The following is a 12,260-nucleotide window of genomic DNA, read 5'->3' as shown; positions in this document are numbered from 1 at the left end:
TTGCCTCGCGATAAAGAGAGGCAAGGTAAGACGTGAAAATGTTGTCGGGTGTTTTGTTTGCCCTTCGAAGGGTTCTGAGAGCTTTTCTTCTGAGCTTGATGGTTTCTGCAACTTCATTGTTCTACCATGGGGCGTTGCGCTTTCCAGGGACTCCACTGGTCCGTGGTATGCTGCAACTGGCCGCGTTGGTGAGGAGTGTGCAGAAGGTTGAGGGGTCCAGGTTAGTTGGGTTGAGATTGGAGGAAATAGCTGATTGGTAAATGGACCAGTCAGCTCTTTCATAAATCCATCTGGGTCTGAGGCTATTGGTAGTATGGTTGTTCGGGGAGGTGAGGTGTATGGTGATGGGGAGGTGGTCACTACCGTGTAAGTCGGATTCAACTTCTAGGGAGAGTTTTGGAACCAGGTCTAGGGAGGTGACACAGAGATCGAGTGTGGTGTTGCTGTTGTTTAGCTGGGAGATGAATGTAGGCTTGCTGTTATATATTGGGGTTATGTGGCTGGTGTCAAAGATTGGGTGCAGTATTTTTCCTTTGGGGTTGGTAATATGGTGGCCGCATGCTCTGTGGTGCGCGTTGAAGTCACCAAGCAGAATCATGGGAGGAGGAAGCTGGGCAAGAAGGTCAGTGAGTTTATTGTTTAGTTCATTCTGTGTTAGTTTGTGAGGGAGGTATAGACAAGCTATTGTTGACTCTATTGGGGCTAGTGCCCTGATGGCTATGACAGGAAGTGTGGTGTTGAGTGGGATTTCGTTATGAGGACAGGTGTTATGTACGCCTAGGCTTACTGTGTGGTGTATGTTGGTGAAGTGTTTGTGGGTCCATGCAAAGTCCTTTAGGGGACTTGTTTTGAGCCCACTATCGTTAATACTTAGGACTTCTTGGAGAGCGATAATTAGTGGTTGGTGTTTGTGAGTTAGCAGTTTTAGTTCATCGAGGTTTGTGTTAAGACCCCTGATGTTCCATGACATTGCTAGCTTGGGTATTGCTATATTTGAATTATTAATTGCTTGGTAGGTTGTATCTACCACTGTGAGGCTTAGGGAGATGAGGTGGGGGTTTAAGGGTTTGGATGAACTTATTTGTTAGGGGTGGGTCTTTTAGCGGAAGGTTTTGTTTTATTGGGTTTTTTGGGACTTTGTCCCTCGCCTTCCGAAGAAGACGATACCGGTCTCTTGACCGTTGCAGCAGGCTCGGGATGCATCTCTACATCCGTCGGCCTGCACTCCGACTCGGCTTCGGAGTCGGAGCTGGAGGGGGAGGAGGTGGGAGTAGTGGAGGATAGAGAGTGGGTTGGGGAGGAGACGGGGGTTGAAGAGGGGGTTTTCTGTTCATTTTCTAGCTCGCTGTTACGTGCGCGTAACTGAGCATTTTCAGCTTTGAGTTCGCAAATTTCTTTTCTCATTAATTCCTGGTTTTTTAAAATTGTATCGAGGGTAATTTGGAGTTGGTTAATTTTATCTTGTTCTTTGATTTGGTTTTCGTTGTTAAGCCTTTCATTTACTTTACTTACAAAGGTTGGGGCAGAGTTGGTGGTATTTGTATAGCTTTCGACAATTTTGCGAGCCTCGAAAGCACTCACTTTGTTGTCGATTTTAGTCTTTATTATCAAATTTTCTTTAATGTAGGCCTGGTAAATGCTTGCATTGGGTTTATGGTTGCCCTTGCAATGGTTACAGCAGGCAGCTGCGGAACAATCTCCGTGTGCTGCTTTGCTGCAATTAAAACATTTCTTCTCTGATTTGCAATGTTTCTGGGTGTGGCCAAAGCTTAAGCAATTGGCGCACAGCATAGGTTTTGGGTAATATGTCCGGGTTTGTACACTGTACAGTCCAATGTCGATTGAGCTTGGTACTCTGACCGCGTCAATCGTCAGCAGAAAAGAGTGAGTGGGAACAGAGGCCCCGTTCACTCTTTTGTGAAAGCGGTAAACTTTTGTCACTTTTTGGCTTACTAATTCAGATTGGATTGATTCGTCGGACATGCCCTCGAGATCTCTGCAAAAGATCACGCACTGGCACGAGTTAAGGGTTGCATGTGGTTCAATGACGATAGGTTCGCCAGTTGCCAATTTTTGCATTTTTAAGAGCCGGGTAAAATGTTTCTCGTTTACAGTCCCAAACCGTATGAGATATTTTCTACCTTCATCGAAGGGTTTTCCGGTTATATTGTTGTTTCCAGTGAAGGTGGTGATGGACTTTGCTGTTACGAAAGGTTGCAATTTGCCATTGTCAGTTCTGCGGAGTACCAAGTATTTCGTGTCCTTAGATGTACCCAGAGGGTGCATGTAGTTAGGGATTGTTCTCCCTCTATGGGTTGAACCCATAGCGGGAGGAAAATGGTCCGCGCCCGGAGGGCCGGTGGACATTATAAATGTTGGGATTTTCTATCCCAGGTATTGTTTTGGTAGGGTAAGGGTAAATGGATAAAGGGGAAAGAAAAAGCCACTTATCTTATTTTGCACCCGCGTTGAAGCAGGGTGTCTACACAGCTCGCCGATGGGCTCGGGTAGGAGGTGTTAATTCCTCCCGTGCTTTCCACTTGACACTGTTGCACCCGCACTTCGTCTTCACTTCACCGTTTATGCTTTGCACCGTTGTTCACTAAAACACGTCTACACCGGGCAACTGTTAAACAGGGAATGTACTAATATGCAAGGCGATTTATTCATACAATTTGATGTCTTATATACTAAATTTTCGGAACATCGCATCTCGCTAGAACCTTACTCTTTGAACCTGTCCCTTAGTTGCAGTCCCGTCCCTTACAGTTGGAGTTTCAAGATAAACAATACGGGTGCAATCAGTCCGTTGGTCCTTCTATGCTATTCTGATCCTACGCTTCTAAAAATAGGCATCCATACGTTCTTATCTTATTGCTCGCGACCCTGTCCCTCGCGCTTCTTTGCTTAGGACGCGTTATGACTGCGTCTTCGATATTCCGTTTCGTAAACAACGCGACTTGTCCTATGCTCGTTCGGATTACGAGTTTCCTGGCGGGAGGTATGTTGCAACATACGTTGCATTATGTAAACATTGCTTCCTCCTCTGCTCCCTCTGGTTTGAGCCGTAATCTACTCCTCGCGTTCTCAACACTCGGTAACGTACAGAACCGATGCGATTCCTTTCCTCTCGGAGGATGACCAAGCGCTGATGAAGAAGTACAAAGCGGCTTCATTCGGGGTACAAGAAGGATTGCATGAGCTGCTCGGTCACGGCAGTGGCAAGTTGCTGCGTATCAACAAAAAGGCCGAACACAACTTCGACCTTAGCAATTTGAAAAGCGCACTTACCGGTGAATCGGTCGATTGTTGGTACGAACCGGGCGAAACGTATGACTCCAAGTTCAAGTCGCTAGGCTCATCGTACGAGGAGTGTCGGGCGGAAGCGGCTGCTGGAAGCCGGCGAAGGCCTGGTGACGGTTAAGGAGACGGAAGAGGGCAAAACCCTGCTCCTCACGTTCGAACGCAGCAAGATTGAAACGGTCGGCAAGGAAGCGATCCGAATGTTTCTGCTGAAGCTGAAGTTCTACAAATCGACTGGAAATGTGACGGCCGCCACCAAGATGTACGACCAGTACTCGGAGGTATCGGATTGCACCCGTGGGCCAAGTGGCGTGACATAGTGCTGCTTCACAAAAAGCCACGCCAAATCTTCGTACAGTCGAGCTCGACCATTGAACCGAATACGGGCAACGTGCAATTGAAAATGTACGATGTCAACTTTGCGGGCTACATTCGTTCGTGGGTCGATCGCTTCCCTCACGCAACGATCGAATTAACGGATTAACGAATCCGACAAGCACTACTTCGAAGGATTGTACTAAACAGACATGATTGTGCCACTGCACTCCGAAATTGCCGCTGCAGGTTAAGCGTATTCTTTGAGTTAATAAACGATTATTTGCTATCCAACGTATGATTGGAATTGTAAGATGTTTTAATCTCATGAATTTGCTGACAATTTTCAAGTGATCTACAAGTTTGTGTGCGAACAGTACGCGTTGTTTCCGTTATAGCTGCTTTGGGAAGATGTTTGTGAATATGAAAAACCTACTAACGACAATTGAAGCTACTGATAAAGAAAACTATGATGTTTATCACGATCCCGTCTCGGTCGCTTCAAGGAATGAAACCGTTGAGTTTGCCGCGTTACGAATTGCCGTTCGTTAGCATCTTCACAGTGAGGTTAGGTTTTTCTCTTTAAAGTGCAGAGTTTAACAAACGATCTGAATTTAACGGGTCCGATGATAATTGTAAACGCTCATCATGGAATCTTCTAGCAAATTTGGCCACGATGGCCAAAGGCAGCATTTAGTTTTTATTTCAGGGAAAATGAGACGAAAAAAGGAAGAAGCGACAAAAAGACCGTCGGGGATCATAAAGATGCGGCCCAAGGAGCAACTATGTCCGTTTTACCGTCCGTTTTACCATCCAACGGACGTCCGTTTTACCGTCCGTCGGGTGGCCTAAAACAGCAGAAATGGACGGTAAAACAGTATGGACGGAAACCAGTATTACCAGATACGGATAGGCTCCCTACGACTGGAAGCTGATGGTAAGGCCGAAAAAACACAATCCGAGGGACACCATGAGGCTCCCGAGGACGGTCACCACTGCACAGGAAGCGAGCATGAGCAGGGAACGGATGGCTTCGATTTTGCGCACCGAGAAGACGTTGCTGAAGACGCACACAGAACGCCATGCACTGGGGCAACACCTCTTTCCAGTTGAACTCTCCCGGATAGAACATGTACATGATGGATTGCGGTGACGCTGGTGACGCTGGTACTTTCTCTGTCGGTTCACCGTTCTCAAGATCGGTCGCTGTCTCGATTTCCGTCTGGTCCAGTGGACAGGCGCGGATTAGTTTCTGCCTCAACGATTCGATGAAGTAAGGATTGTTCTCTCGCAGGATAATCGTGACCGCGTACTGGATGGTGCGAGGACGGACACGCATCGGATAGCGCTTCACACCCGTATCGCACAACGGTATACCGAACAACATTTCCACCGTGGATACTTTGGGCTTTTGTAAATTTTACAATGGAAAAAAGGCCATAAAATTAGAAATAGGCAAAAAAATTACATCCTTTTCCTCACGCACATGATTGACGAAAATTGTGTTTAGCAGATTGTTGTCCTTGTTGAAGCTTTGGATGTTTTGCTGCCAAGTGTTGGCCGGTGGCAGCACCAGCTCCGGCGATGGGTCGAGCTAAGAAATCCTGCTACCTTTTGTCCTCATAATTACGAATGATTTCGACCAGTTTAAACACCTTGTAGAGAGGGCCCCGGATCGGTCAACAGTAGGTCGTCCTCCCATGGGACCACACTCGTTCGCATGATAGTTTGCTGCACGTACAGCAACGGATCGATCCGGGCCGAGGGAAAGCGCGTTTCGATGCTGGTAGATTTTCGCTGATACTCTCCGTTTGCGGGAACATCGCTTTGGTCGGTTTCGAACGTTAGAAGAATTACTGATAAATCGATAATAGATATGATACCTTTACAATGACTATACAAAATGACTGCATTCAGTTCTGAGCTGCAGTTCTTGCAGCAGTAGCAGTGACCGTTCTACGCGATCGCTCGTGATCGTGCAGCTGACGAAATTAACAATTTCTTGCTGAACTAAATCTCTGATCTCAGCGCGGAGAGTAAAGGCTTAGGCGAGAGTTCTAATAGCTTTTTGAATGATCAAACAGGAGCAACATCATGCAAACGACGGCCAAAATGTCGTCGTAACACTCGAAGGCGCAGGCATCCACCACGAGAAACGAGAAATACATATCTCTACGCCATGATTACGATCAAAATACGATTCCGTATTTACCTCCATTCAAAGATTCCGTTCCGTGTTGAATTGCCGGTCTGGTATCTACAAAAGGGTAAGATCACAATGTTAGAATGATAAGACGACCTTGCGATTACTAACCATACCAGTGGAAGATTTTGCGTAGTGATCTTTGTTTCTGTTACCAATTACCAATCGTTCCCTTGCAGGTGTAGCGCCCATCGTCCTCGTTGAATTCGAAGTCATCCAGCATTTTGTCAATGTTTATCAGGGTCGTTTTTCGGAATAACGACACAACCCACATAAACCGTGGAATGATCACTCAGATTCACACAGATCACACGGATTTGTTCCAATTTACGCGAAGGGTCTTGTTTCCTGCGCAAACTAAGATAAAACAAGTGCAGTTTGGTTATTCGTTGATATTGCGGGGAATCATACGAGACACGGTATAAACCGACACAGCATGTAGTCTGTACTTACAAATGACACTGAACATCCTCCAGGATGAACAATAAGCGACCAACAAACCCTAAACACTTAAACGAACGAATTATTGACCCGCCATCTCGTCGCCTACTGCGCAGCAATGATATGTTTCGCAGCAAATACAAAATGTACGGCTGTCAAAGCTTATTTGGCCAGATCTTTAAAGTGTTCCTTTTGTCGGTACAGTTTTCGTCGTTACGCGGACGACAGCAGTACCGTGCGGACAATTTTCGTCGGCATGACGACGAAAACCGTACGTTTTTGTGTACGCGTCGTCGGCGCGCCAACGATTCGAAAGCTCATGGCTCCCTGGGGGCCACGGAGCAGCAGCGTCGAACGGCGATGGAACTTACCCGCTCTATGACACAGAGCCCGGAACATGGGACAGCAGTGTTTCGGCAGATACTATGCACGCTGGGGAAATATTTTCCCGGCATGCTGAAAATCCATGGAGGCTGGTATTGGCATCGCGGTTTAGGTAAGTGTGCGTGTGTTTTCTCCTTATATTTACATTGTATTTACTTTATTATTAAATTATATAATTATATTATTAATTACAACGCACATTACAGAAGACGGTATTCGGGCAAACCTGTCCAGTGGCATCATCGACTTTCGTGGTTGGAGTTTTTTGTGGCGATCGTCAACCAAAGTGTGAGGAGTTCCTCAAGCGGTTCTGTGATATAATTATATTATTAATTACACACTATTAATTCGCACATTACAGAAGACGGTATTCGGGCAAACCTGCCCAGTGGCATCATCGACTTTGAGATAGATGTCCACTTCGAGGAGGTGCCATTGCCCCAACTGACCAATCCCAAACTAACTTCTTGGGTAATACATGCACGGGTCAACACAAAATCAAAATCACTGGGTACTCCTTTCGTGGTTGGAGTTTTTTGTGGCGATCGTCAACCAAAGTGTGAGGAGTTCCTCAAGCGGTTCTGTGATGAGGCGGAACAGTTATGCAAAATTCCGTCACCATTCATAGTTAATGGGGTTGCAGTGCCCGTGCCAATACAAAAACTGCTTGCCGATGGCAACGCACGAGCTGTCATCAAAGGTATGTTTTCGAATGGCGGCATTATTTATAGATTAATACGTATTTTTCCAAATACAGAGACAGTCAGGCAAAACGACAAACACGGGTACATAAAATATACACACAATACATAGGCACACATCAGAAAACCACAACGCCTTTGCGGACGTTGCCCATAGACTTAATACAGCAGGTCATTGTGGGCGATGATAGGCATTTACTGCACCTCGGTGCCGCGAAAACATTGTTTTTCGCGTTTACCGAGGGCATGTATGATGTCCAGCCAATGACAAAACTTCAAAACGAGGTTTTGGAAGACACATTGGCCCTTGTACGGTTGCCCCATGAAAGGCAACCGCGACAGTTTGGAAAAATTGTTGCAAAATGGTCGCACAGCATGTGGGCCCCATTTTTGGATGTCGTGGCGATTGTAATATTGAAGCCATTGTTAACTAACGAATACTACATGACTTATTCGCGTTTGCATTTGGCCACTTGTTACCCTATGCACGGCAACTGCTCGAAGAGTACGTAATGGAGCACCACAGTATGGTCGGCAATGTTACTTGCATATTCCACTACCTTCTCCACCTAGTGGACGAGGTAGCAGAATTCGGGCCGTTGCCAATGCTGTCGACAAATCCTTTTGATGCCGCACTTAGTGGCCTCAAGGACCAAGTCGATATTACAAATACTGCACCGCCGATGCACCAGGTAGCAAGAGCCTTGGTTCTCCGCGAGGCAGCGAGATGGTCGACCAACACACTTCCCGTTATGCTTCCAGACCTTACGTCCAGCGGTCTTCGGATTAAAGTCGGTGATGACGTGGGTGACGTCAAGGGTGTTGGCCGAGTGGATGAACTCGGTGTATCGACAGCAGACATCTGCGTGGCTCTGGCGAGATAGTCGGCGTGAAGGCGCGTACTGAGAACACATGAGAATTGAAACTAAATTAAATTATATTCAATAACCTCCGTTCGGCGGGAACAAAAGGGTCCTTCCGTGAGCCTACCTTTGTTCATATGCTTGCTGCTGATCCTGCTGTTGCTGGCGCTGTCGTTGGCGCGCGTTTGTTGCTCGTTGCTCCCGCATTGTGACCATGTGTCAAGATGGCGCACTTGGATGGCCAAAATGCCGATTCCAAGTTGCCAAGATGGCTTGGGTTGGATTTGCCGCACCCAATTTCCTAACGGCGTGGGCCCATTAGCGAGTACGCGGGTCGTTGATCACTCCACCGTTTCCTACGCGAACGGGGTCGTTTCGCCGGCACTTCTTGCACTGAAACCAGAATACACGCGTTCCTTACGCGTGGGTCGTATGACTTTCTTCACTCGCGTGGCACACTACACGTGCGAAACGTTATCGCGTGCTGAATCCCGTGTACTCGTCGGCCGGTCACCAATGTAGGGAGAAAAACGATACGCGCTAAATTTATCGACGTAATCGGGAGAAATGGCTAATGGCATCGCGGAAACGCGAGCCCGCTCGAGTCGAAAGTCGCTGCAAGAAGAGACAGTATAGACTTCTCATATCTGGCAGCTGTCACATTGGCCCTGGCTTGATTCACTTACCTATTTGATTGGCCAGCAGTGTAGTTGCTTGACTTTTTCAATTAAATTGCGCAACTCTTGAATTTAACTAAACTTGATAAAAACAAAATTCGCAAAGTACACGTAAGCTTCCAGTGTAATTTTATGATTCACGAATTAATATTACAATATTAGTACGTATTAATATTACTTTATTTCGATTACATCGTGGAAATCGTGCGTAACTTGAAATGAACCACACCGTAAGATAGTGTATAGCTTTCTCGCCGGGTGTCACCGATGAAAAAGCGCGCGATATTGCGTGAGACGTTCTGTCGCTTCACGGTGAGCCGCAGACCGCTACTCGTAAACAATGTTACCCCGCAACCCAAACCCAATGAATGACGTCGGTGCGTGGGGTGGTGGTGGTTAACGATTGGAACAATCGAAACCGCTTGCTGTTTTGGTGCTTCCAGCGTCGTCAGAAGATCCCCGTGAGTCACATTTTACTACGAGACGCAAATGTAAACAGCGGGCAACGGCTCTCACGCATCCGAAACCGGGTGACGTAAGCAATCACGCCACTATTTGGTGCGTCCGTATTGGTCGTTCGCTGCAGGCCGTTTCTCGCATACTCTGCCCTCGGTAAAGGTCACCACCTCGTAACCAGATTCACCAGAAAGAGAAAACCAGCGGATTGCCGCTCGTGACGATGGTTAGAAAGGAACAAGGCTACTTACATACACGTGTACCTTTTCACAGTTTCCTATCGCAACCGTTCTCCATTCTCATCTCACCGGCGTGCACTCGGGCATCTCACATCTCACACCGCTTCACAGTCTCACCGTGTAACGGATCTATGGCGTTCGGAGAATCGAAATAAAGCATATCTAATTCCCGAGTTTCAAGTGGCAAGCGAAAACAGGATTGATTCACAAAGTCACGGTGATTTTTTTTTCCATCGCTGGGCCCATAACCTGATAAAAAATTATTTTACGAGAGGTGTTAGCGCCTTTATGTCATCGCCTTTGACAGGTACCAAGGTTGTCACAAGCAGAGGTAAAATTGGTCACTTTTTAACACGGATAACATCTACACGCGGAACAACAGATGAGCGAATGCGATACGGAAACAGAACTGGAAATAGTAATTATAATGTAGTAACGCTCTAAAATTCCGTTCCCGGTGTGTTTTGGCTTTTCATCGGTAACATCCCGCGAGAAAGCTATACACTATCATGTGATTCATTTCAATTTCCACACGATTTCCACAATGTAAATGAAATAAAGGTTTGAATATTAATTCGCGATTCATAAAATTAGGCTGTAAGATAACGTGTACTTTGCGAATATTGTTTTTGTCAAGTTTTGTGAAATTACATTAAAAAAGGCAAGCAGTTTCCCTTGCCATTATTTTCAAGTTTTCTTCAAATCATCAAGCGACAGTAAAATTGAAACGATTGAAATAAGTTACATTAAATTACATTTAAATCACGTTGTATCGTCTCTTAGATTTTAATTTCTTATTAACATATGGCAACTTTCTACCACAAATCGCTTCTCATTATGTTTCTTCATGACTCCAATTTTGATATCACACCGCACAACTAAAATAAAACGACTCAAATAAAATACGCTATAATTCCGCGGCCCGCGAAAGAGCGATATGTCAAATGCGCAACATCAAAAAACCACGTGTTTCCCGCGTTCCCGTGCGCGCCCCTTCTCCAGGGACAGCTGTTTGATGTTTTTATCAAGCTCGCGCCGCGCGTTTCGTTGTGCCGGTTATTTTTCCAACATGTCAGCAGTGGACAACGGTGCCCAAAATCTCGTTCCGGAGGAACAGCACTTATCCGAAGGCCCTCCGTTGCAGTATCGTGTGGCGGCCAAATGTAGCCATACGAAGGCGCGTGTTGGTGTGATGAGCTTGCGGCATGCAGAGGTCCCCACGCCGGTGTTTATGCCGGTCGGAACACAGGGCACACTGAAGGGTATGCTGCCGGAACAGCTGCTGTCCCTCGATTGCCGGATAATGCTGAGCAACACCTACCACCTTGGAATGCGCCCTGGGACCGAGGTGCTGGAGAAGGCGGGCGGTTTGCACCTGTTCATGGGCTGGCCGCGGGCCCTGCTGACCGATTCCGGAGGCTTTCAGATGGTTTCACTGCTGCAGCTGGCCGAAATCACGGAACAGGGCGTACGGTTCGAAAGTCCGTACGATGGCAGCGAGTCCATGCTAACGCCGGAGCGGAGCATGGAAATTCAAAACGCCATCGGCGCCGATATCATGATGCAGCTGGATGATGTAGTGAAAACGACCACAACCGGGCCCCGCGTTGAGGAAGCGATGCACCGTACGATTCGCTGGCTGGATCGCAGCATAGAGGCGCACGAGCGCAACGATGAACAGAGCATTTTTCCCATCGTCCAGGGTGGCCTGAATCCCGATCTGCGGCGCGTTTGTGCGGACGAGCTGACGAAACGGAACACGCGTGGGTTCGCCGTCGGAGGACTGAGCGGTGGTGAGAGTAAGGACGAGTTCTGGCGCACGGTTCACCTGTGCACCGATTTGCTGCCGGAAGACAAACCACGCTACCTGATGGGGGTCGGTTTTGCGGAGGATCTGGTCGTGTGTGTGGCGCTCGGGATCGATATGTTCGATTGTGTGTTTCCTACGCGAACGGCCCGATTCGGGTGTGCCTTGACGCGCGCAGGCCAGATCAATCTAAAGCAGCGCTCCTACGCGCAGGACCAGCGACCGATCGACGAAGAGTGCGACTGTTCCACTTGTCGCAGTTACAGCCGAGCCTATCTGCATCATATCGTGACCGTGGAACCGGTTGCTTGTAGTATTGTAACGGTCCATAACGTGGCCTTTCAGTTGCGGCTGATGCGCGATATGCGAGAGGCCATCAGCGCAGATCGGTTTCCTGCGTTTGTACAGAAGTACGTTGCCGTACGATTCCCCAACGACACCGTTCCCCAGTGGATTCGGGAGGCACTAGCTGCCGTTAATGTTACTGTTTGAGAAAGAGAGAAAATTCTCTTGCTCCTTTAATTTATACGACTAACCAAAACAATAAAATGTATTCCTACGACGATGTAGAACGTTCAATAATTTATTCATGCTTCGCACTCTCGCTCTAATAGTATGATTCCACCAACCGGTGGCCCTACATAAAGTCGTCCGAATCGTTTCCGTCGTCGTAGTTCGACTTCATGTTTTCCGCCTTCATAAGTGAGTTGTAGCTGCGCAGTTCCGCCTCCTCCTGGCGCCGTTTTTGGTCTTCCTTTTCCTGCTCTCGCACCTCCCGGGCCGCTTGCTTTTTGTCCGCCCGTTCCAGTGCATCCCGTTTTTCGCGCTCCGCCCGGAAGTCGATCGATTCTTCGCGCTTTGTCTTGTTGAG

General features: G+C 47.5%; 2 protein-coding genes and 1 pseudogene across 2 annotated transcripts in view; 2 read left to right on the top strand and 1 right to left on the bottom strand.

Annotated features, from left to right (window-relative positions):
- The first annotated feature begins 313 nt into the window (after nt 1–313).
- On the top strand, nt 314–3,787 carry LOC131207022 (dipeptidyl peptidase 3-like; annotated as a pseudogene).
- Nucleotides 3,788–9,255: 5,468 nt separating this feature from the next.
- Nucleotides 9,256–11,881, top strand: LOC131210894 (queuine tRNA-ribosyltransferase catalytic subunit-like). Its single transcript, XM_058204208.1, has 2 exons — nt 9,256–9,268; nt 10,713–11,881. Exons 1-2 carry the CDS (start codon nt 9,256–9,258, stop codon nt 11,879–11,881), a joined length of 1,182 nt encoding a protein of 393 aa, XP_058060191.1.
- A 105-nt stretch (nt 11,882–11,986) lies between these two features.
- LOC131210009 (coiled-coil domain-containing protein 25) overlaps nt 11,987–12,260 on the bottom strand; it is a 1,112-nt gene continuing 838 nt past the window's right edge. Inside the window, exon 3 of the mRNA XM_058203189.1 lies at nt 11,987–12,242. Coding sequence (XP_058059172.1) covers nt 12,027–12,242 — 216 coding nt within the window. The 3' untranslated portion in view covers nt 11,987–12,026. The remainder of the gene's footprint in view (nt 12,243–12,260) is intronic.

Source organism: Anopheles bellator, chromosome 2, assembly GCF_943735745.2.
Source record: "Anopheles bellator chromosome 2, idAnoBellAS_SP24_06.2, whole genome shotgun sequence".
Lineage (NCBI taxonomy): Eukaryota > Metazoa > Arthropoda > Insecta > Diptera > Culicidae > Anopheles > Anopheles bellator.
The sequence above is the reverse complement of the archived record's forward strand: the minus strand, read 5'-3'. Positions and strand labels throughout refer to the sequence as shown.